Source organism: Symsagittifera roscoffensis, chromosome 6, assembly GCF_963678635.1.
Source record: "Symsagittifera roscoffensis chromosome 6, txSymRosc1.1, whole genome shotgun sequence".
In the NCBI taxonomy this organism is placed as follows: Eukaryota; Metazoa; Xenacoelomorpha; order Acoela; family Convolutidae; genus Symsagittifera; species Symsagittifera roscoffensis.
In genome coordinates, this window is record NC_087067.1 from 26,755,739 (window position 1) to 26,780,221 (window position 24,483).

A 24,483-nucleotide genomic window follows, 5' to 3' on the forward strand; every position below is an offset into this window, starting at 1 on the left:
GTTGAAGAAAATACTAGAAACTAGATGTGATACTAATTAACAAGACATTTATTTATTCTGTTAACAAGACATTTAAATTTGGTTTCAATTTTTTTTTCAAAACGAACACTGCTTCATAGAATCCAAAGAAATTAAGGGCTTTGCCCTGATACGAGCAGTCTTGTTAACTTATATAAACGACTCAATGTTTAACACTTTGATATTTAACACGAGCGATACGAGACCAATTGATAGGCAGCCGGAACTTACAATGAATTGTCCTGGTACGAGCAGTTTTGTTTTCTTATGGAAAAGAAAGAAGCCCCTTGCTTTGATAATTTCGAATCACGCAGTATCAAAAAATTACTGATTCGGCTGTTAGTCACATAATTTATATTCTTATCAAAAAATGTGCAATCCAATATTTGATATTTATAAGACCTATGCCAATTGTGTTTTCAGGTTGCGAGCAGTATCAAAAAATAAAAAAAAAACAGTGAGGCTCCCTGTTTTGATAATTTCGAATCATCCAATATTGAAATTACCCTCCACCCAATTCTTGTATATTCCGTTAGAAAAAGTAATGCAGCAGGCTTCATTCTGTCTTTTTTCAAAACTAGACTGCTTGATGACAGCCGAAAAATTCAATAGGTCCAACTGGCATAAAACGGATCAGAAAAAAATTTCGTGGAGAAATCGACTTTCATTTCAACAAAAATATCTTGCAAATTTTATTTAAAATCATCTTTCTTGTTTCCCCCACTCCACGCAGAAGATTAATAATAATTAAAGGATTAATTCATATCAAAGTATTTTGATATAATTAAATAAACAAATTACAGCAATATCAAGCGACTTGAAAAAGGTAAATAACAAGATAGGCTGATCTGCTCTAAGTCTACTTTGAGCAACATAAGTTTCAAATAATATTTATTTTGAGAGTAGATAGTAATCATAATAACATTTATTTAAATAAAAATATATAAATAAACAATTTTAAAAAGTCATGTGGTTTTTCCGCATTTATTTTTTCCGCATTTATGTTTTTTCCTCATTTCTTCCGCGCTTATAAATTTCTGCAAAAAAGAAATTTTCGTTGCAACAAGCCTGTTGAAAATGCCATTCTATCCCTCCAAAGCATTGTTAATCTGAAGCAACTTCTTTTCGCTGCTCTCCCTATTAAAGTACAATCTCTTCAACTGGCTCCATCACAAAGCTCCATCACAATGCCATTCATCAAACTAATTTAGAAAATCAAGAGCAGGCAAAGCTGCTAACACAAAAATTCTCTCTGATAATAAACCGGAAAGGTTGAATTAGAATTTATCACAACTGTGCGTAAATCTTTTTAGGGGTGGTCTTCATTACTTTCTAATGTTTCCGCTTGGGCTTTGATACCAAAGCTTGCTGTTAATTCTGTTGTTATGGCAAACAGATCTAGAAAAATAATGCGTTTGCAGCGTAAAAGAAGCTCAACTTGAGCACTGAATACAAACGTACATGGCCATCTTTTCAAAACTGTTTTTTTTTTCAGCATATCTATAGTCATCTCTGCAGAGATATTATTTCCCACGTGTAGAAGTGACAAAATCCATAATAGGTCAACATAATTCTTGATTTGTGAATGGATTTAAAATTGACCCTTTTTGTGTTTTAAGGGTCAGTATAAATGTTTGTTAATAGAGATTAATCAAAGATGATTAAGCCTTTAAGACACAAAATTTAGCTGTTAAAACGAATTTTTCCTCTCATTGGTTAAAAAATTCCCATCACTTAGTTTATCACTGTATAAAAAGCTTAAAGTTCCAAAGTTCTAAACTTAACTGCCCAATTATTTGCTAAGCGGTGTTCTAATGTGTTTGACTCAAAAACATGTTGTTTCGACTGACCCTACCCAATTTGGCTGTTTCGAGTTTTTAAGAGTTTTTAAGATCATTTATCCACGGGGGAAAGGACCAACACAAGAGCTGTACAGCTCATCACGGCGAACCGCTGTTGTGCCCCTGTTTTAACCGCTGCGAACCGCTGTTGTGCCCCTCGAGCCACTCGAACAAAGAAAAACGCGCGGGTTCTTTGCCAAAACTAAAGTGTGTGTAAATTTTTTGCGAGGGAAAATACTTTGAGCCGAGGCGCGTCTAAGAAAAGACTGTACGACACAGCTTTGACCCGCGATGCGATACGAAACCTTACGCGGCAGGATTTTCAAAGCCTCGTCTAAAGTCGCGGACCTGTAGCTATAAAAGGTATTGGATAAAAGATCTAGCCAGAAGCAGCAATAATGGCGACAAACACACTACACGCACGCACTGAAATCCTAGCTCTAATTCTCGTGATGCTCGGTTTATCAGCCTGAACTACCAAAATAAACTTTCTATGATATTTAGTCCATAAACCTCTAATGATACGTTATGGACGCATTTTTTCATGGCTATTTTTAGCATAATGACTTCATTAATAGTGTATCACTGTTTCAGTAGGTTTGAACTCCATTTTTTGCGTTTTCAGTTTCCCATCGAAGTTTTGAAAGTCATGTATTTAGTGATTGGAGAAAATGTCATAAAACTCACCATGGTATGGAATTTAAGTCTGTTAAAATCTATTATGAACAAAGGATCCTTAAAAAACAGCTAAAATTGACCAACTGTTCCCCACATTTTTCCTTTACTAACATTAATGTTTGCAATAAATCTGAAGCAATGATCGTTAAAGCTCCGCTCCACGTGATACTTATAGAACCTCAATTTGGAACTCAATTTGGTGGTTCAAAATTTGATTCAACTTTGCAAAATATGGCTGCTATGCCTACACTTCTTTTTCCTTAAATTGATCCATTTTGGCGTTTCAAGAGAGCTCAAAAACTTTATTTGGTCAACCTATAAAGAAAATTTAATAAAACTCTCAATTTATTTTCGCTTCATCTTCAATAAAATCCTCAATTTTCTGATTTGATCAACTGATGATGATATACACATGATCATCTCTTTCCATTTTGCGACTCATATTTCATTTTTGTGACCGATAATCGACTTCAAGTTAAAACTGTTGATATTGCAGCACAACAGTAATTTACGATCGAAGAAGATCTATGATGTCCTTTTTGTCGATGTTATAGGAATCAACTTTGATTGTCTTGACTGCTTTTTTCCATCTGTTCTTCCCGCCGCGTTGCTGGGAGGCCCCGCCCATGGCCCCCAGGAAGCCTCTACCTCCGCCGAAACTCCCTAGTTCCCCGGTCATATTATGTTCTAAAGAAAGATAAAACAGATTTGATTCAAATACGGCATCAGGGGATATTTAAAAATCCCTTCCCGCAAAAATGTAACAAGACTGCTCGTATCAGGGCGAAGCCCTGAATGTTCCGACTGCCTTTTAAGGTCTATGGAGCAGTAATAAAGTGGAAAATTTAAATGTAATAAAGTAAAACTAAAATTTTTTTTCTGAAAAGTTTGAGATTTTTTGTGAAAACATCCCCCCACATGCCATATATTAAGTATAAAGTGATAGACTTTGCTCATATTAACAAATCAATTATGGCATATAAGCTTCCTTGAACCAATTTGGAACAATTTCTAAGACGGATTAAATCTCGCTTACGCGTTAATAGCGTGAAATATGTCGCGCGTTAATTGTCCCAAATTGGCCAAAATGGCCAAAATTGCAATCTTTAAACCCTCATAACTTTTTGAAAAATGATCACAGGTGAAATATCTTTTGAAATTTAAGCTCAGGACAACAATAGCTTTCGAATGATGAAAAAAACTCCGTCAAAAATGGCTAGTTAGAAAGTCGAAATTTGTCTGAAGAAAAAAAAACCCACCCCGAGCACAAATATTCCGTTACTTTTGTATCGAAAGTCGGAACAAAACGCATCACATAAATTATACGCAGCTCTAATCAAAGTATTCTAAAAAAATCAAAAGTTTTGAAAATTAAGTATGTTTGCTTCACTTGAATTGCTAGCGATTCATTTTTCTTTCAATCAAGTTTTCTAATTTAAAAAAAATTCAAGGAAAAAAAAATGAAAATTGAAACTAATTAAAAAATTCAGAGGCAGTAGAAAGAAGTGTTGGTACAGAAAACAATCATTGATGAGCAACAAAAACAATAGAATCAAACAAAAAACTATCTAAAGATATTTTTAGCATAAATTAAAGAGAGAAAAGGGCCACCTACGGAAATAAAATAAAAAAAAATCTAACAATTTTGTGAAACATTTTGCAGTCAGCTCGATAGTAACGCATAGTCAGGAAAACATATTATCCAAAGGTAATTCCCAAATTCACGGATACACTTGCAATATCAGATAGCAAGTTCAAACCAGAGGAATATGTCGAACAAAACAGCTATGCATAGTTATCCATCTGCAACAGTTAAAGATGTTCAAGGTGTTATTCTTCAATATGGCGCCGGGGCTAAAATTGTTATATAATGCAGGTCACAACACGAAAGATAAAAGCTTATCAGCGAATCAAGCGGTACAACAAATGCGTGACACAATCTCGAAATATATCGAAAAAATAAAGCCTAACAAAATTTTTTTTTTGGGAGGGGCGAATCCAACAATTCTACATTTGAATCTTTTCTTGAACAATTACCAAATATCGGTACTAAGTTACATGGCATCTATATTTTGATAGTGGTGAAAAGGATTTTCCAAAACCTTGAAGAGCGTGATATATCGAATGATGGTGGTCATTCAAAACATAGCGGCATTCAGAAAATGATTCAAGTTATAGGTGATTCTTGACTGCTAAACACATGGAAAACTTTACGGGGGGCATAAAAAAAACTAGTTCAGAATTATACCAAAACCGAATGTGGTTATTGTTCTTTAGATTTTGGGCAAATGCCTTTGCATAACACTTAACATCCAATTTCGTATGATTTCGCTTGATGCTTTTTTTTGATTTTTTAAAATTTGTCGGGTTCATAGAATTTATTGGAAAAAAATGAACCTCTCAACTCAAGAAACATTTTTTTATTTCTCTAAAAACTGTCACGTGTTAAAGTTATTTTTTTTCAGTAAAATTTTTAATGACTGTCACGTGTTTTAAAAACTGTCACGTGTTAAAGTTATTTTTTTTTTCAGTAAAACTTATAAATGCCGTATGTTATCAGGAGATTTTGAAGAACAACCAGATCCTCCAAAATTTAGAGTCAATGACACTTTTGAAGGATTGATAATTCAGTTGAAAAAGAACAAACAAACTGTAAGTTTTTCCTACGAAAAGTCACTAGTAACAAAACAATTTTTGATGTATTGCAAACTTTTTGAAAAATTTACCAGAAAAAAATGTTTCTGTAGTCAGCACAACGGGGCTTAAGGTTTCATTTTTGATGAAAAAAAGCAAGTAGTTTTCAAAATCAAGACCTGAACACGTTGAACACTTTTTGAGCAAATTAGAAATAAGATTATCAATTGTGATTTTACCAGCAGATTGGATACATCAAACTCATGAACTGGTCATTGCGTCATTGCTTTATGTCAAAAAAACGAAAAAGTAATTTCAATTGTTTTGAGTCTACACTTATTATCGAACACGTTTTGCTCAGTTACGAACCTAACCTAACCATCAATTGCATCAATAAGCAAAGTTTTCACTTCTCAGAAATTGTAATTTTTTGAGCTTAAACTTCAGCAAAGATTTTGCATTTAGAAACTCAATTATTATGTACAGATCAACGGATGCAAAAAACATATTTTTCGTTTTGATTCATGTATTCAAAGATAGTTTGGACAAACATTTATCTCTAATAAGCAAAACTTTCATGTTGAAAAACCTTGTAACAAAAAGAAACATAGCGTTAATTTTATGCTAAATAATTTGAATAAACAAAATTTGTAAAGCAGATTTTTATCGAAAAAAATTGATTTTTTAGCAATTGGATACTTGCTCGGAAATTTGTATGTAAATTGATTTTTACAATATCACCCAACTACCAAAAAAAAACGTTTCATATAAATTTTTGGAAAACGTTGAGAAGGAATATTATAGCATAGTTTTTCATAAAATGATAAACAAGCAAGAACAAGGGAGCTCCAAAGTCTTAAAACTTGGAAAAAACACCCACAACAACAGTTGAAAATTTTTTACAGGCGAAAAAATTCCTAATTATTTTGATATAGCGAACATTTAACTCGAGCGTTCGCAGAACCAGGAAAATTTAGTAAGAACTTGTTCAGTGTTTAGTGAAAGACATAATCCCTGTCAAGAAAACACTCTAATTTAGGCCAACTACAGACACAGAAATGTTTCAATAAATTGATTTTTCACAAAATATGAGGCTTTTGGACCTTAGAAAACTCCATCTTGGACCTTTGAATGTTCAAAACTTGCAACTGAAAATATCCCTATTTGTAATAAAAGAATGCATCAGGTCAAATATTGCATCAGGTCAACTCTTGCTAAACTTCATGAAAAAAAAATATTTTAAATAATCTATTTAATTGAAAATTAACACAAAAAAAGCTTTCAAGATTGATGCAATTCCGTTTTTTGAAAAAAGAACATTCCCTTGACGCTGTAGTTTCGTTGGAAAAAACTGAGATTTGATTGTAGCAACAGAAACTTGTCAGCTGCTGTTTTTTTAGATTTTGCTCAGTCTTTAAACAATAGTTAACAATTTGTCCCAAAAAATTGAAAAAAAAAGTGTTTCTGAATAAGAACCATCATTTTAAAAACTACGAAAATCAAAAACATGCAGTAATTAGTTTTGAAAACACAAAACTCAAATGGAAAATTTGATTTTTAGAGGGACTTATGGCACACTTCTTGTTCGGACTTATAGTTTTCATTTTCTAGGTTCATATTTTTCTTTCATGAGGTATTCAGTTAGCAAATGATACCAGTTTCCTAGGGATCAAAACAAAACCTCCATATTTTTTGCAAGAACACAAAAATAATGCTACTAGTTGACGTCGATGCTTCCTTGAATAAAAATAGTTTCACATTGAATTCAGATTAAACGAAGTTTTTTTTTGTAAAATTGAGAAGTCTAGACTCATTTGCTCAAGCAATCAGGGCATTAAGGTTTCAGAATTATGCAGATATCTAGGAGTTTTTTCGGAGCAAGATACAGGTTTTTCAGTAGCAGTTACAAAACTCTTTGGAAAATGGTTCAAAAAATCCATTTAGTGTATCTAGTTTGGAATGTGTTACACTTAAGCGTTCGGATGGTTTTATACAAATCTTAAAAAAAATGAATATATTTCATTTTAAAAAAATATTTAAGCAAATAAGATGGGTAAAAAAAAGACATTTTTTTAACGTAAAAAAATTGATAGCACACTTGATCACCTGATTTTTTTCATAAAAAGCTAAATGTTTCCAGCAGAAGTATTAATAACGAAACAAGAGAACACTAGATAAAACCCAAGTGACAATCGAACAACTAAAGAGGCAAAAATTAGCAGCGAAAAGCTACATTAAAAATGGTAAAAAGTTCTTAAAAAGCTCGCAAAAAATACAAGAAAAAAGACTCACTTGTTACAGAAACTCGAATCAGAGCCAATTGGCAGATCACTCGAAAAATTCAGAACTTACTTTCATCAATAAATTTTTTGCTTAGTAAGCGATTCATTAAATATTTCAGTCGATCTCATGTACAAAATATTTTTATATATTTGATTGTTTGTAAATGTAACCATTCCTAGACATGTTTTTCAAAGAAAGTTTAAAAATGTTCTGCTGGGAAAAGTTAAATCGTAGGGGTGTGTGATCTAAATGTGGTCTTTTTAAGGGGGCTACTATTTTGCTTCTTCGATTTGAGCAATTATAAAATCAGATGTGGAAGTTGCGACAGGTCATTATTTTTCAACAGTAATAGCCTAATGTAAAAAATGTTCGACCATAAATCATTTCAGAAAAATACTATTCGAAGAAAATCCATCATTTACTCAATCTGACATTCTGGCAATTTTTCAAGACATAGAAGTTAAGATTCTGATCAGAAACAAAGAGCTTCTTAGGCTCGGGAAAAGAACTAACTGATGAGGAAGAGGATGTCAGCGACTGAATTTATTTTGGACTTGCTCTTCGTGCTCGTGTCTCCCCCTGGCACTAAATGTACCACTCGCTTGAAATAATCCACCTGTTCACGCTGCAGTTGGGCTTGCTACATACAGAAGTTTAGAAATAAACTTATACTGTAATAAGTTGGTTTCAGGAGGCGCAAAATATACTACAAATTATAAAAAGATTACCTTTTAAAAAATCTAGATTTGCCTAAAAGATCACTGAAAGATCACTGGTTCTACCAAACCGTTGTCAGTTACAAAATCACCATATATAATTTACAGTTTGACTATTTTCCCAAGAATTAATCACCAGAAAAAATGGTAGCCGCAAGAAATTAAAATCTTTTGCTCAACAACCTTTTAGAATGTTGAACACGAAGGTCTTGGTTTGAAATAGACGTTCGAAGAGACCAGTTGAAATACTTCGCTAACTGATTTTTTTTTCGTTACAAAATTTACCAATGGTTCAGGAATTTGTGTGTATTATAAGGTAGTTAAATTAAGAATGAAAAGTGTTTGCGACCTTTTCTTGTTATTTTTTGCGAGGAAATGCAGATGATTGACTTGGGGTGCAGAAAGTGCAAGGTGGTTCACCTCTTATAGACAAAATTCTCCCGATTGTTATTAAATAAAGGAAATCATATGAAATTTAAATATTTTGTAATCGCTACAACCACACGGATACAGCTGAAAGTTTTTTTAAAGCTAAAGCAATCATACACAAGTAATCTCATCATACTTTGTATTTGAGGTTTTCCAGCATGGCCTCCTGACGTTTTTTCTGTAGCATAGCGTAGTGTCTGTGTTTAGCACTGCCCACCAATACCTGTAAAACAAATCTCAAATAAGAATGCTCGTGCCAGGGCGAAGACCTGAATGTTATGACCGCTTTTTAAGTTCTATGGAAGCAGTGATCGCTTTTTAAAAAATGAGGAAATTATTTTTTTTTCGTTTTTAATGGTAAAATTAATGGTTTTTCACTTATTTGGCTATACAGTGCTGATTTAAATTAACCGGACAAAACGCGTTAAACTTGAAATTTAAAACCCGTTTTTCTCAAATTGGGTTGAGTTTAGGTGAAAACGTATGAAGACAAAGCTTGCTTGAAATTTTAACAGAATTAATATGGTGTAATTTGTTTTGCGAAATTCGGGCCCAAAATTTTATCCCACAAATGGGTCATTTTGGCGTTTCTTAGTTAATCAAAAATTACGCCAAAAATACCCAGTCGATCACAGACATAATTATATCAAACTGAGCCCTTTACGTAGCCCAACAAACTTTATGAAGGGTATTTTCTCCAAAATATTGTATAAGTTAAATTATTTTTGTTTGATAGACAAAAAAGGTCGTTTTTACTATATAAAATACCAATTTTTTATTTAAAAACAATTTTCAAACAATTTGCAGATTTTTTTTAGAGAAAATACCCTTCATAAAGTTTGTTGGGCTACGTAAAGGGCTCAGTTTGATATAATTATGTCTGTGATCGACTGGGTATTTTTGGCGTAATTTTTGATTAACTAAGAAACGCCAAAATGACCCATTTGTGGGATAAAATTTTGGGCCCGAATTTCGCAAAACAAATTACACCATATTAATTCTGCTAAAATTTGAAGCAAGTTTTGTATTCATAAGTTTTCACCTAAACTCAACCCAATTTGAGAAAACCGGGTTTTAAATTTCAAGTTTAACGCGTTTTGTCCGGTTAATTTATATCAGCACTGTAGTTTTGAATAATAAATTTGGGTATAAAAATCTCACACCTGCTTGGTTAGTTTCAAACGAATTGAAAAATTGCAGTTAATCGTGACTTTAATTTTTGAAAAGTAATATCAGTGGTAAATTTAAAGCCCCCCTTCAGCGCCCTTACCCTCCGAAACCATTTGATACTAATTTAAGACAGGGGTCAAAATATTATAAATTTATGGGCTGCGCAACTGCGTTACAAAACACATTCTTTGAAACAAAACCATCCAAAAATTATACCTCGTTATTGTCGAGCCGTCGTCCAAAAAAAAGTGAACAAGAAAGTCGTAAAGGCTTGTTCACTTTTCCGATTACGGTTTTTGTAAATGTGTGCAAATATTTCTGAGTCATATCATAATATTTAAGTTGCTTTAAAGTTGCGTTTTATGCGCACACTTTGTAAAACTGAGAATATAAGCTGAAAATAAGCTGATTTTCAGTTTTATGGCACTCATTAAGTGATGCTATTGAAAACGCAATCCTTATTTCTACATTTGATTGCGGGCTGAACTTATTTGCAAACAATTTATTACGATTAATAGTTTGTCATTAACGTGTGAAAGCTTTCTTTTTCAAGCGTTTTTTAATTTCACCTTCTCCCAAATAGTGTCATGACACGAATAGCAGCTGCGCTCGTCGGGTGCCACTAGAGATTTCTTCCCTGCTGGTTGTAGAGATCTCTGCAGCGTGGAGTCGTCTGCTCCGAGCGAGTCGGAACACGAGTTGATACTGTGCAATGAGTCGAACAGAGATTTGTTGGAGGAAACTAAAAAATCAGGAGAACAGGTCTTTTCTTATGTCAGTCTTTTTTATGTCCGTTTTGTCAGTCAAAATCAATCTTTTCATGCCCGTTTTTTTTTTTCAAATATAAATAATAAGGAGCCACACCACATATACATCGTATTTACTTAATCTTAGTAGTTGCGTTAATTTAGAAAAATAAAAAAAAAATCCGTTTCTGGGAAAAACGCTAGTCCTATATGAGAATTAACTGGCTAGTAGTTTTCCGTAAGCTCGTCGGTGTCGGTATTCGAGTTAGGGTGTTTTATGGGGGTTTTTAGGGGAGCTTAGAAAACCACACTAGACGACCAAAATACGGACGACAAATTTTTAATATATATTGAGAAAAAAAAACCTTGACTTTCTGGCCTTTTGTTCCAAGTATGGGAAAAAAATGCGGATTTAATGTGCTCGATGTCTTTTTTTACTCGCATTTTGATTTATTCTCTAGTCTTTTTTGACGCTGATTTCAATATCATCAAGAAGATCTTGATGTCTTCAGCTCAGAAAAGAATCTTTCACCTGCAGCAAATCATGGTGAATTTATGGCTGTTTGGAAAAACTTTGGATAAAAATCAAGCAGTGTATTTTGTTCTTTTTAATCGTAATTAGTAAATAATACCGGCTTATCATTGATTCCAATTTGAGTTTGAACTATTTTGTTGGTCCTATTGATACGTTATTATAATCAAAAAATATTAAATATAGCGTATAGCATCGGGGGAACACAGTTTTACAAAATTTGGGTTTTTTGAAATTATGCAAAATCATCGTTTTTGCTGCAGAAGGACGGACTTTAAAAATCTAACCATTCTATTTCATTAGAAGTCAAATAGCAATTAACACATTTTGATCTCTTTGCGAAACGAAAACTAAAAAAAAAAGAAACGTTTTCGCGTAGCTATCGCAGTGTTGGGGTGGGTAATCATGGTAACTTGGACCTCGGCTGGTTTTGTGTTAATCGGAATGTACATACACGCCATATACACAAAATAACACATGATTAACAAATAAAGTTCTGTTGTATCTTGAGTTGAAACAATCCTATGCGTATTCAGTGAAAATTAAATCGAGCCGTTTTGATTTCAACGTATGATTCTTGATTTATGAATAAATTAAACAAGACTGCTAATATCAGGGTGAAGCCCTGAATGTTCCGCCTGCCCATTAAGGTTTATGGAGCACAGTAAAATCATTAAAAAATTAAAAGTAATAAAACAAAATGAAAAAAAATTTTTCAAAAATTTGAAATTTTTTTTATAAAAATCATCCCCCCACACGCCATGTAAAGTACTAAGGGATAGATTTCGCTACTTGTAACAAATCAATTATGGTAAATAAGCTTCGTTAAACCAATTTTGAACGATTTCTAAGACGGATTAACTCTCCGCTTACTCGTAAATAGCGCGAAATATATCGCGCGTTAATTGTCCCAAATTGGCCAAAATGGCAATCTGTAAACCCTCATAACTTTACGAAAAATGATCACAGGTGAAATATCCTTTCAAATTTGAGCTCAGGACAACAACACCTTTCGAATGATATAAAAAAACCGTCAAAAATGGCTAGTTAAAAAGTCAAAATTTGTCTGAAGAAAAAAAAACCCACCCCGAGCACAAATATTCCGTCACTTTCGTATCGAAAGTCGGAACAAAAATCTAACGATCTCAGTTTCTTAACCAATTCTGAGACGATCGAACAAATTAACGTCCAGTAATGAATGCAACCGGGCCAATTAGTATCGAGAAGGGCCAAACCTTGTGTCGAATTAGCAGAACTCCTTTGAAATTTTTTATTTTTAAAAACCTTTCTGGATATTTTTGGATTTTTTTTTGCTCCCAGACAAATCTAGAAACATTTGGTTCATTTTAATCTTTTAGGAAAAACAATATTTCAACTTTTTGGCGTATCAACTAAAATCTAGTTAGAGCTCTTATCGCTTCAGCCTCATCATCATTTTCATTATAATCTGGTTGCTTATACAAATATTGCTTGGCAACTTTTTTTTGCTGCTGCTTGTTAACTAAAATTGCTGGTGCATGGCAGTTTTTTTTTGTCCGCAGCATCAATATTTCTGAACATCAAAATTTTTAGCGGTTTTTTTGGCTTTCAAAACTCTTCTTTTTGTCAATAATTTTTTCATTTTTCAAATAGCAAGGCGTAATGCGGCTTTCAACTCGTGTATCGCGCACTTTTTTCTTTTTTAAAAAAAAGTTTTTGCGCTATTAAGTTGCGTACAAACCAGACTTAGAAAAACCGTGTTTCGATACCACTTTTGAATTTTGGGGTTGATATTTCAATTGTGGGTTTTATTGGCAATTTATAACAAATAATTGACCCGCAAAAACAAAAACTAATTTTTTCGTTAGATTTTTTTTATTTCTGGCAGAGAGCGTCAAGACGAAATTGATTTGCTGCTTTTTAGTCTTCGAGCTAGAAAAGATGGTATATTTTCATGGGCAATTGAAAGTTTATGCTTTTAAGTTTAAATTAAAGTTTATCTTTGCTTGTTTGAAAATCGTGTAAAAAGGTTGTTGTTCCGACTTTCGATACGAAAGTAACGGAATATTTGTGCTCGGGGTGGGTTTTTTTTTTCTTCAGACAAATTTCGACTTTTTAACTAGCCAATTTTGACGGAATTTTTTTATTCGACATTCAAACGATACTGCTGTTATGAGCTTAAATTTGAAAAGATATTTTACCTGTGATCATTTTTCGTAAATTTATGAGGATTTAAAGATTGCCATTTTGGCCATTTTGACCAATTTGGGACAATTAAAGTGCGATAAAATTCGCGCTATTAACGCGTAAGTGGAGATTTAATCCGTCTTAGAAATTGTTCCGAATTGGTCGAAAGAAGCTTTTTTGCCATAACTGATTTGTTACAAGGAACTAAATCCATTGTTTTGTAATTTATATGGCGTGTGGGGATGATTTTCTTTAAAAATATTTCAAGTTTTAGAAAAGTTTTTCATTTAATTGTATTTCATTCAGTTTTTTTATGTTGTTTATGTTATGCCTGCTCCATAAACGTTAAAAGGCAGTCGGAACTTTCAAGGCTTCGCCCAGAATGGAGCAGTCTTGTTGCTGTTTGGTTTTGATACCTGGTTGACGAATCGACATGTTTTCTGCACGTTGTTCTTTTTAGTCATTTTCTTCGGAAGGAAAGCATACATACTATTGCACAAGTCTAGTATTGAAAGTACTAGAACTCTTGCTAGCATGCTTCGGTTTTTGAGAACTGAGGTAATGTATAATGGAATAGAATTTCCGCAACTGTTTTTCGTAAATATCGGCCGTTTTATCAGGTTTATTAAGAGAAATGTTTACAAGAGAGTCGGCCGTGTAAATCTGGTATATGAAAATATGATCTAAACTTTATTTACCTGCTATAAATATTTGTCCGCATAGAAAATGAAACACAAGAAAAAATTCGGCCTAAATGGTCAAACGATAACCGGTTTTCAATGAGACGGTCGAGCGAAAGTTTTGTTAAAACCAACGTCGAATCAAGGGTTGAACGAGCTCAAATAGTCATAAAAAAGGCCGAATTGTTGGTCGATTCAAGAGTCCAGCAAGGCCGAATTTTGAATCAAACAGGACAAACTCTTTTTTTATGTAACTATGTACTTGGCTTAAAAAAAAACTTGGTTTGCTTTAGCAAAAAAAAACTCTATTCTTTGAAATTTTCCATCAGCACATCTCATTGGGCGACACTCCATTTCAAACAGTTATTTATACTGAAAAAACTTTATACTGAAAAAAATTGTCTTGATTTGAATTCCTCTTCTATAGACACTCTTTTTCTATAATAAAAAGTCACCATAAGTTGCGTCCTGAACTTATAATCTATGTTTTGTTAATTTATTTTGTTTGATAGTCAAACATTGCTGTTTGGTTTTGATATCTGGTTGACGAATCGACATGTTTTCTGCACGTTGTATTTTTGAGTCATTTTTTTTCGGAAGGAAAGCATACATACTGTTGCACAAGTCTAGTATTGAAAGTACTAGAACTCTTGCTAGCATGCTTTGGTTTAAAGAACTGAGGTAATGCATAATGGAATACTATTTCCGCAACTGTTTTTTTTGTGAATATCGGCCGTTTTATCAGGTTTATTAAGAGAAATGTTTAAAAGAGAGCCGACCGTGTAAATCTGGTATGCGGAATTTGTTTCCATGAGAACTTCAAGCAGCGGGGTTATGTAGACCGAAAAAAGAAGCAGCCTTAGTAGAAATCCCTGCGGAACTCCAGTTGACTGGAAATAGTGGTTTGAGTAACATCTTTTCTTTCTCACGTCTTGATTTCGTTTGTTTAATTATGATATAAACAATCCTAATGCAGAATTTTTGATTACAAAAGATTTTATAAAATTTGCTCACTCATTTGATAGTTTAGAGTATCAAAGGCAGCTGATAAATCTAGTGCAATTAGGCATAATGATTTTTGTATGACTAAATTTGTCATCACATCAGATGAGTTATTTAATAAAGTGGTCTGTGTCGATTAAGCCCATCTGTAAGTTTATTGGCGAGTATCTAGCAAATTGTGACTAGAATATTTATCATTTATTTCATCACATAAAAAACTCTCTAAACTTTGTTGAAAAAGAGAAAGTTAGAAACTGGTCGAGTTGACGACAATATATGGTCTATATTTGGTTTCTTGAGGTGAGGCTAACAAACGCTTTTTTGAAATGGGAAGGGAAAACGTAAGAATTAATCGATTGGATGATGAGGTGAAGCAAATGAACTCCATGCCGATTTAAGTTGTTAAAGTTGAGGTTCTGATAACGGGTCCCCGGGTGAAGTTGCGTGTGATTAGTTTATTATTCAATTGACTGCTTCTTGAGAATATGATCAAAAATTTTATTTACCTTCTATAAATATTTGTCCGCATAGAAAATGAAACACAAGAAAAAATTCGGCCTAAATGGTCAAACGATAACCGGTTTTCAATGAGACGGTCGAGCGAAAGTTTTGTTAAAACCAACGTCGAATCAAGGGTTGAACGAGCTCAAATAGTCTTATAAAAGGCCGAATTGTTGGTCGATTCAAGAGTCCAGCAAGGCAGAATTTTGAATCAAACAGGATAAATTCTTTTTTTATGTAACGATGTACTTGGTTTAAAAAAAAAAACTTGGTTTGCTTTAGCAAAAAAAACTTCTATTCTTTGAAATTTTCCATCAGAACATCTCATTGGGCGACACTCCATTTCGAACAGTTATTGCCGCATTTGATTTTCATTATGGTAAAAGTTTATTACAAGAGCAGTCCATGCAATATATAAAAACTTTATAATGAAAAAAGTTTTGTTACTTTGATTTCCCTTTCTATAAGATACTATTTATCTATAATCAAAAGTCACCATAAGTTGCGTCCTGAATTTATAACCTATGTTTTGTAAATTTATTTTGTTTGATCAAAAGATGCCTGGTAATCTCTAATAATTTTCAACAATGTTTCGGTAACAATGTAACCAAGTCAAACAAAGCAGAGCAAAGAAAGTAAAAGAAGTTCAAACTACGTCACACGCGGACATTGTTCACAGAAAAGTTCCAAAACGGACATCGCTCGATCCAAAAAGTCGAAAACATACATCGTTCGATTTAAAAAAAAATTGAAAACGGACATCGTTTGACCGTTTCCGTCGAACGATGAGTCGAGCGCGTATGCCTAGGGGCTATGCATATGCATTTTTTGTGATAATTTTCCTGAGCTATTTAACGTTTCTTCACCCTCGAGATCACTGTAGGCTTCGAACCAGCTACCTTTTGATTGAGCGGCAACCATTTAGACATTGTTGCAATATCAAAGGCAGTTATGGATTTGCTTCGCTTCTATCTTACCCAGGTTGGAGTAGATCTGTGTGTCTTTGGAGTATTGTCTTTTCTCGTCACTGTTCCTGAATCGGTCGATCGCGCTTCTTCTCAGATGTGAGTCTGTGTGAGCCGGCACTTTGAACAGGTAGCCATACTTTTGCCAGATCAACTTCTGGTCCAGCTCTTTCCTGATCGTAAATTTAGTTGGCTTCAAAATTTTATAACCTTTTTGAGCTAAATAACTTAACAAACGGAACGAGTGTTCAACTGTGATTGTCATTTTGTGACAACGCTAGTCCTAAAGAAAAAAAGCTTCCATATTTACTAATTTCAAATAAAAGCTAAGCTGTTCACGAGGTTTGTGATAAAATATTACTTTGTTGTAGGTAATTCTAAGTTGAAACTATTAAAAAGAATAAAAAATTAAAGTGAATTAGTCGGTAAGTTAAAACATTAAAATAATGAGAGATCATTCTCTCCGCCGGAGAGAATGGCCAGTGAAGAACATAAAAGAGTGACCTGTTATCTAAATCTAATTAAGCTAAATAAGGTTTGCAATAAATGCAAAATAAGATCCAATCACAACATTCTTCTAAGCAGGAAAAATTTTAATTAGTGCCCGATAAGTAAAAATATGAAATAACTGAGTCTGAGTCCTTTCTCTCCCTTTCGGGGACAGAGAAAAAGATTTTATTGCACTACTGAGTAAGTAACTGAAATTAGCCCAAAGCACCAACAATAGCACTAAGTAATGCACTAGTAATTGAGGTTGAGGTTATCCGGTATCCAACGGATAGGATCTATAAAAAAATAGGCAAGGGGTAGCAAATCCAAAAACTAAATTATCACCGCAGGTTAATGGGCGAAGAGGTGTGAGGTCACGGAAGTTAAATAATTGCCTGAGATGAATTTTATAAAGGCAGAATGCGACGAGCAAAATATCGAATGATCACTCCGAAGGATTGATGAGTTACAAACAGTTATGCACACTAAGTCTTCCAACTCAGGTTTGTGGAAAATACAGTTTAGCACCGGTTAGTAGAGTGGAAAGTACTCGAGAAGGGAACAGGTATTAAGATTATCGTTTACAACTTCTATACTCAATTAAAAAGTTTTCAAGTTCAGCATTAAAAAGTTCACTATCGAGTTCTGAATGTTCTCCAAAATTATCTACTGCCAACCTTAACGATTCATCAGTTGAAGAGGTGGAAGTTTGTTCGGGAGATGGTGAATCCGAGTCAAGTAGGATCAACTCCGCCGGAGCCACAGCAATGTCTGCCTCGTGAGTGGTGTTATCGTCTATTTCTACCACGATGGGGTTAGCTTCCGTACCAGAGGTTTCTTGGGATCTATCTACAGCATCTATAAAATACTTTTGACTGTAAAATTTTGGTGGTCCAACACTCCTACTAGAGCATCGGATGATGGGAGGACTTTTACCAGGTTTGTTGGTAGAGTCGTGAGTCGAGGTGCAATCGTCAGCGGAAACTACTATTTCGTGAACCGGGAAGTCTGTTACTGTGCCCGAGTCCGTTGGATTACGATCGCCCTGAAGTTCCCGTGGCTTGATGATGGTTTCCTCCTCCACCTGTGGTGTAGTATTATGTTCCAGTGCACTAGAGGTTCGGTTAGCGGGGATAATGCTTATTGGGCATTCAGAAGTCTGGTCCCCAAATTGTTCTCCGTATTGAGCCGTATTGTCTTCTAAAACCTCAGATTTTATGTCATTTTTGGTTACACTAAAATTAGGGCTAATTTCATTTGGAATATGAGTCGTGCGTGAGTCGGAAACAAAACGCTCTCTGGCTACATCTCAACAAGGGAAACCGCCCGCTATCCATTCCCATTCGCTAGTATCCTAAATATCCGAAGGAATTAGCATGGATTCATCTGAAGCTAGATAACCTGGAGGGGTTGACGACTTCTTTGAGCGGCGAGTTTGTCTTCGGATTGGTTTGGAGGATGTCCCCGACACACGTGTCCTTATCAGATTATCGGATGGGGCCAGTTCAACTTGTTTGCGAGTCCTAGGAATCGGTTTTCTCGGTTTTGGCTTTCGTCTCAAACCCTCATGCTTCTGACTTACTTCAACATTAGGATTAGGGAAATAAGGGAATAAAATATTTCCTTTAAAAGGTCTGATTTTATTCGAGGTACATTTAGGAGTCGCAATGTCCGGCTTTCGTATTATTTTTCCGTCGGATAATTCTACTGTCGAAGTAGACGAATTTATAAATCTTTTGTTTAGTTCCTTATATAAACAGTCTCGATTGATGTTACCATTTGTTTTCCGAAAGATTTTACCATTGAAAGGGCTTTGGAGAGGTATTCTATCGGACTTAATTTTCGAGGATGAGGCGTAGTCAGTGTCATAGCCCTTTTCGATTGGCGTTTGGTTGTTTTTCGCTACCAAGTCGTCGTTGTATCCATCCTCGAGTCTATCGTCCGAGTTCCAGTCATTTGCCCGTTCTTTAGATAATATAGATTTCCCTTTGTCTAAAATTCCAAAGGAAGGTTTATCAGAAGCTAATTGTTTCCAAATTGTATTTGGTTTTCTGTTATAATGAATTTCAAATGGAGAAGATTTGATTTTAGATTGGTAAGATGAACGTAAATTCCAGATAATTTTTGAAACGGCTTTTTGAAGTGTACAATTTTGATTTTCTTGTGAAATAGCAAGTAGTTTAATTACAGTGTGTACCAATTTTTCGACTAATCCGTTGGAACGATGGTCACCTACTGTACAAAATTTTATTTAAATATTGTTCGAATCACAGAATAATTTAAAATCTTGGCTTGTAAAGCAAGTCACGTGGTCTACAACCCTTTTTGAATATGGTATACCATGTAAAAACATGTAATCCTGTAAAAATTCGATAACTGTTTTTGCAGAAGTGGAAGACGTAGTTTTTGCCGACGGAAATTTGGAAAATCTATCGATGCGAAGTAAAATATATTTGTTTGACCCCCAATAGGAATCCAAGGGTCCGGCGAAGTCTAAGTTAAGTTCTTCGTTTGGTTCCAATAATGGAGGAAATTCACTAGTTTGTGAATTCGGGATAACAGTTTTCAAATTCTTACCCGCCGCTGTGCATTCTGAGCAGTTTATGCCATGAAAGTAAATTTACCTGTTAATATGAGGCCACCAGATGTATTGGGCCAAATACTTCATTCCGAATTGACCTGGATGAGTCTGGATGAGTTTCATGCAGTGTCTTCATCATCGCATTTCTCAGGGTAAAAGGTATAACTAGTTTACCGTCCATGTATAACAATCCGTTGGATTCGTGTAAATCTCTGGTGAAGTGTTTAAAGTAAGGGGAATTTGCATTAATCTTCTCCACTTTGTTTTGAAGTGCCTTGACTATCGGGTTCAACATGGGGTCGTCTTCTGTCAAAAAGGCTACCAGCTTGGCGTTAAAGAGGATGTTCAAGTCCAAGGGTCGATCCGGAAACTTCAAGTCAGTTAGGGTCAGTTAATAACGGGAGATCTAAATCTACTGAAATACCGGAAGTAGAGGGATTAATTACAAAATTCTTATAATTCATATTAACACAATCTCCATTTTTTTTATCTACAGGCGAGTTAATCAATCTACAATTAAGAATTAAGAAGTAAAAAAATGCGGGATTAGAAATAGAATTAATTATTGGGTTCGTGTTTGAATAATCCGTAGGAAAACAATTTGAAGGACAAAAAACCGTTCTATTGTGATTAGATGAACAAATTGGGAAATTCGAGTTTATTACTTTTAGTACTGACGCTATTAAGTAATTACTTAATTTAGCGTAATCGGAACTTTCCAGATTTGAACCAATGGCTGAGCAGGTAATTTTTTGTTTCTCCGACGGATTAATAAATTTGTTAATCTTATTAATATTTGCCACTACAAATTCTTTGTCGTAATGAGATATTGGGAGGGTTTTTCCAGATAGAATCCTAGAAATAAGGTCAGTGAAGACCATATCCTTTCCTGCTAGATGTCTGATTGTAAAATTAAAAGGTAGCAATCTGTCCACCCATCTCGTTAATCTACTATGATATGTTTTATTTCCCTGGTTTGGTGAGAGGGCGGAAAGTAAAGCTTTGTGGTCAGTAATTACTTCGAATTCCGATCCGTAAAGGTAGTTTTTGTAGTGTTCGACGGCCCATACGACCCCTAACAATTCGAGCTCGTTCGTAGAATATTTTGACTCGTGTGGGTTTAAAAAACGAGAGGCAAAAGAAAGTGTTTTCCAGTCATTCCCATGGAGTTCTTCAAGTGAAGCTCCCAAACCATTGTGAGAAGCGTCCTTTTTTACTCTAGTGTTGCATTTTACATCAAAATGGGTATTCTCTGTTAGATTTACAATTTCTTGTTTAATTTTCTCAAACGCTTTCGTATGGTCGTCGTTCTATTGGAAGATCGATTTCTTATTGAGTAGCGGTCAAAATGGGCTTCCTAGAGAGGCTAAATTTGGGACAAACTTGATGTACTGGTTTATAGATCCGAAAAATGATCTTAGTTCTTTCAAGTTCTTTGGAACAGGTAAGTCCTTAATTGCTTTCGATTTTTTTCAAATAAAGGTATAATTCCTGTTTTTGAGATTTTAAATCCCGACCACTTTATTTCTTTTTGAAAGAATTTGCATTTTGACTATTTGACCGCGAAGTTATATTTGTCCAGTGTCGATAAAATTTTTAACACAATGTTCTTGTGGTCTAAAAATCTTGTGGTGATTTTCATCTGGTTTTTAATTTTTCCAATCCGAAGGAATAAATTTTTAAATGTTTTTGATATGTTTAGAATTTCCCTATCTTTGTCTGTTTGAGAGATGGAATTTAATAACTTACACTGCTTGTTAGTCTGGAAATGCGGGAAGAACTTCTGTGAGACTTCTATCCACACTTTCGGTACATTGTTTCCTAAGATATTTCTCTCGTGTCCCTCGGTCAAGAAGAAATGACAGTTGTCTGACCAACCGTATGAGAAGATCGGAAGTTTCACCTTTCCAGAAATGTTTATGGCGTTATCCGTGAATCCACAGTAAAGGTCCTTGGTTGCCTTGTCCACCGGATAGAATTTCAGGTAAGGGTATCGTAGTTTCAATTCGTGTAACACGTTTTTCTTGAGGAAGCTGACCGGGCTAGCTGAATCCACTTGTATAATTAGAATTACTTGATTTTCTTTTCCGAGGCCAATAATCAATAATTTCTTCAATTCTTTTCCGTCCTCGTCAAAAATCGTAGTTACGTTTAATACAGAATAATCGTCGTTTTCGCTTTGTCCAGATTCCGACCATACGTTTATGACGCCACAACATTCTCTATCTACATGGTCTGTTTTTAAATCCAGAATATTCGACGGATTAAAATCTGTATTATCTACAATTTGGCTATTTACAATGTTTACATTTTTACGGCGAGATCTACAAAATCTGGTAAAATGACCTTTATATTTACAAGAAGTACAGGTAGTGTCCTTTGCTGGGCAAACTGCTAGATGGCCTTTTGAGAAGATTCCGCCGCACTTCATACAGTTGTTGCTTTTTTCAATATTGAGAGTTGGCTCTCTTTTAACGTTAAAGTGGCTGTGTGATTTATGTACGGATGATCCGTTGGATTTAAAATTGTTTGTTAGTTTTAGGTGATTTAAAATTCCCTTCTCATCTATGAGTGCTACGTTTAGTGCTTCTCTTGGGGAAGAGTTTCTGTTAGCAGTTTTCTTTGGATGTCGTAGTTTTTCATGTTGTTTATGAAAATGTCTCGTATCCACTCTTCTTCTCCTTCGGTTATGTCGCATTTTTTTAGCCATTTCTCTTAAGGCACCCCAAAATTGTTCCAGCGATTCTCTATCCCGTTGTTTTCGGTTTAGCAGTTTATGTCGTTCAAATGTGACGTTTGTTTTTTTTACGAAAGCGATCGCTAGGAAGTCCCAAAATTCTTTAAAAGAGATTTGTAAGATTTTCACCTTGGTAAATTTTTGTCCGAAAATCCTTTTTCCTTCGTTTCCCAATGCTAGGTATAGGACTGATTGTAATTATTTATCTGCTTCTTCTAGTCGCATTCCATTGAATTTCTTGGTTTCAGATTTAATGGAGGCTGATTCCTCTTCGTCATATCGTCTTTGTTCTTGGGTGTTTCTCTCCATTCTCGACTGTCTTTGGTTATCTGTTTCACCGTCCATCGTATTTTCCAAATTTGGAGGTTGAGGGTGATGTTTCTCCGAAGGATTTAGTAAGTTTTCTATGTCTATATTCTCTTTAGCAATTATAGCTAAGTGAAACAGATCGCTCAAATCTTCCCCGGGAATGGGGGGATTTACAGTATGGTTTTGCCAAAATGAAGGTATTCCTCTCACATTAGATTCGTTATTTGACTGCGCCATGATAAAATATTACTTTGTTGTAGCTAATTCTAAGTTAAAACTATTAAAAAGAATAAAGAATTAAAGTGAATTACTCGGTAAGTTAAAACATTAAAACAATGAGAGATCATTCTCTCCGCCGGAGAGAATGGCCAGTGAAGGTCATATAAGAGTGACCTGTTATCTAAATCTAATTAAGCTAAATAAGGTTTGCAATAAATGCAAAATAAGATCCAATCACAACAGTTTGAAAGAGTTTATTGATCGGCAAAAGAAAACATTTCATTAAAGTTTGCGGAGACTATATATTTGAAAAAAAAATTTAGTTTTTTTTTCTTAGAATCTATTCAAGCTGCAGTTAAAGTCAGGGGGCGCATCTAGTAAACTGAGCCAAAATGGCATTTTAGGCATTTTTTTGAAGTTTTTTTGAATGCCAATTGGAATTTTTTTCTTAAAGTATATTAAAAAGTAGAACAGGTTACCAATTCAAACAAACTATTTCTCCTACCTTCTGAGATCGGCTTTCTGCGTGTGTTTGAGGAAGTTAATGTGTTGCTGTAGCCTGTCGTTCTCTCTTACATTCATCAGAATGGCACTATCCTCGTGGTTCTTGCGCTGATGGCTCTGGTTCGAAGCCCCGCCTCCTCCCCCTCCTTTGTAGCCTACCATCTTGGAATGACAATCTATCAATGAGGAGCCAAACTGGTTCAATCTTAATTACATTTGATTTTTTGGAAAAACGGAATTCGAAACGATGGATTTCAGAAAGAAAAAGAATAAATTGAAGCAGATAACAGTTGCAGAAAACGAACGTTTCACATTTAGAAATTGGTCTCCTTTGAAGCTAGTTAAGAGATTTATTCTTGTGAAGCTCTCATTAAAATTCATCAAAAGTGCAAATTCAGATGTCTCCTTAAAGATCTACCTGCAATTCGTCTTAATATAATCATTGTTTGATTGAATTTCGGAATGCTGTTGTTTGTTTGTTTTCTAGTTTGAAAGAGAAAAAGACAGATGATTTGTGCCGCTTGACTTAATTTGGATCAAATAAATTCTTTGTTTAAATCGACAACGTTGACGAGAGCATTTCGCGGTCTTTTATTGCTCAAAAGTCGCGTTTTGCTCCCAACGATCGCAAATAGATTCTCAAAATCAATATCAAACACTGGTAAAATTCTGGTGAGGGAAGGGGGGGGGGCGTCTTAGGACTTGGACTGTCTGTCCGAACTGGCTTTCCGATCGTTTGAGGGGCCATAGTCGACCAAGGGATGTTATCTTGCAAAATCTTGCAAGATAACGTCCTTTAAAGATTGCATACATGCACAGAGCCCGCTAGGTGGTTGTCCCCTGAAAGCGTTTCTTTTCGAATTTTTTATGAAATAGGCGGATATCTGTAAGTTTTCATCGACAACTCATAGCTTAGTCTCTTACAAAAAATGCTTCAAACGAAGGTATAAATTAAACAACATTGTGAGCAAGCATTATTGGTAATAGCAAGAAGCACAGAATGAATGAAAGTTCTTTCAAACTTGATAGGTGATTTTCGTATTTTCTTCTGTTCAATGCTCTTTACCGACTTTACTGGTTTGGCCACATTTTACTGATAAGGATGTTATATTTTTCCCATTCTTTCATCTACGATCGTAGTTGTTGTTTTTGTATTTCGAGTTCATTTAAGATCTCTGAAAATTGGCAATTAGTAACAATTTGAGCTGTAAAACAAAAACATACAACTTCCTAAAATAAAGTCACAATGTATACAAGATATTGTTTTAAAAAAATTTTTTTTT

At 34.6% G+C, this 24,483-nt stretch overlaps 1 protein-coding gene across 1 annotated transcript; it reads right to left on the minus strand.

Moving 5' to 3' along the window:
- Positions 1-2,858: 2,858 nt before the first annotated feature.
- LOC134848291 (uncharacterized) lies at positions 2,859-23,717 on the minus strand. The gene is made up of 7 exons (XM_063865685.1): positions 23,619-23,717; positions 23,202-23,376; positions 16,374-16,534; positions 10,339-10,511; positions 8,736-8,822; positions 7,968-8,094; positions 2,859-3,224 (listed from the first exon to the last, which is right to left on the minus strand). The coding sequence occupies exons 1-7, from the start codon at positions 23,641-23,643 to the stop codon at positions 3,046-3,048; spliced, it is 927 nt and encodes a 308-aa protein (XP_063721755.1). The 5' UTR covers positions 23,644-23,717; the 3' UTR covers positions 2,859-3,045.
- Between the last annotated feature and the right edge of the window lie 766 nt (positions 23,718-24,483).

Coding starts and splice junctions, on each gene's coding strand:
- LOC134848291 (XM_063865685.1), bottom strand. CDS start 23,643: ATGATTATATTAAGACGAATTGCAG. Junction 23,377..23,618: donor TATATTAAGACGAATTGCAG/GTAGATCTTTAA, acceptor CCTCATTGATAG/ATTGTCATTCCAAGATGGTA. Junction 16,535..23,201: donor CAGAAAGCCGATCTCAGAAG/GTAGGAGAAATA, acceptor ATTTACGATCAG/GAAAGAGCTGGACCAGAAGT.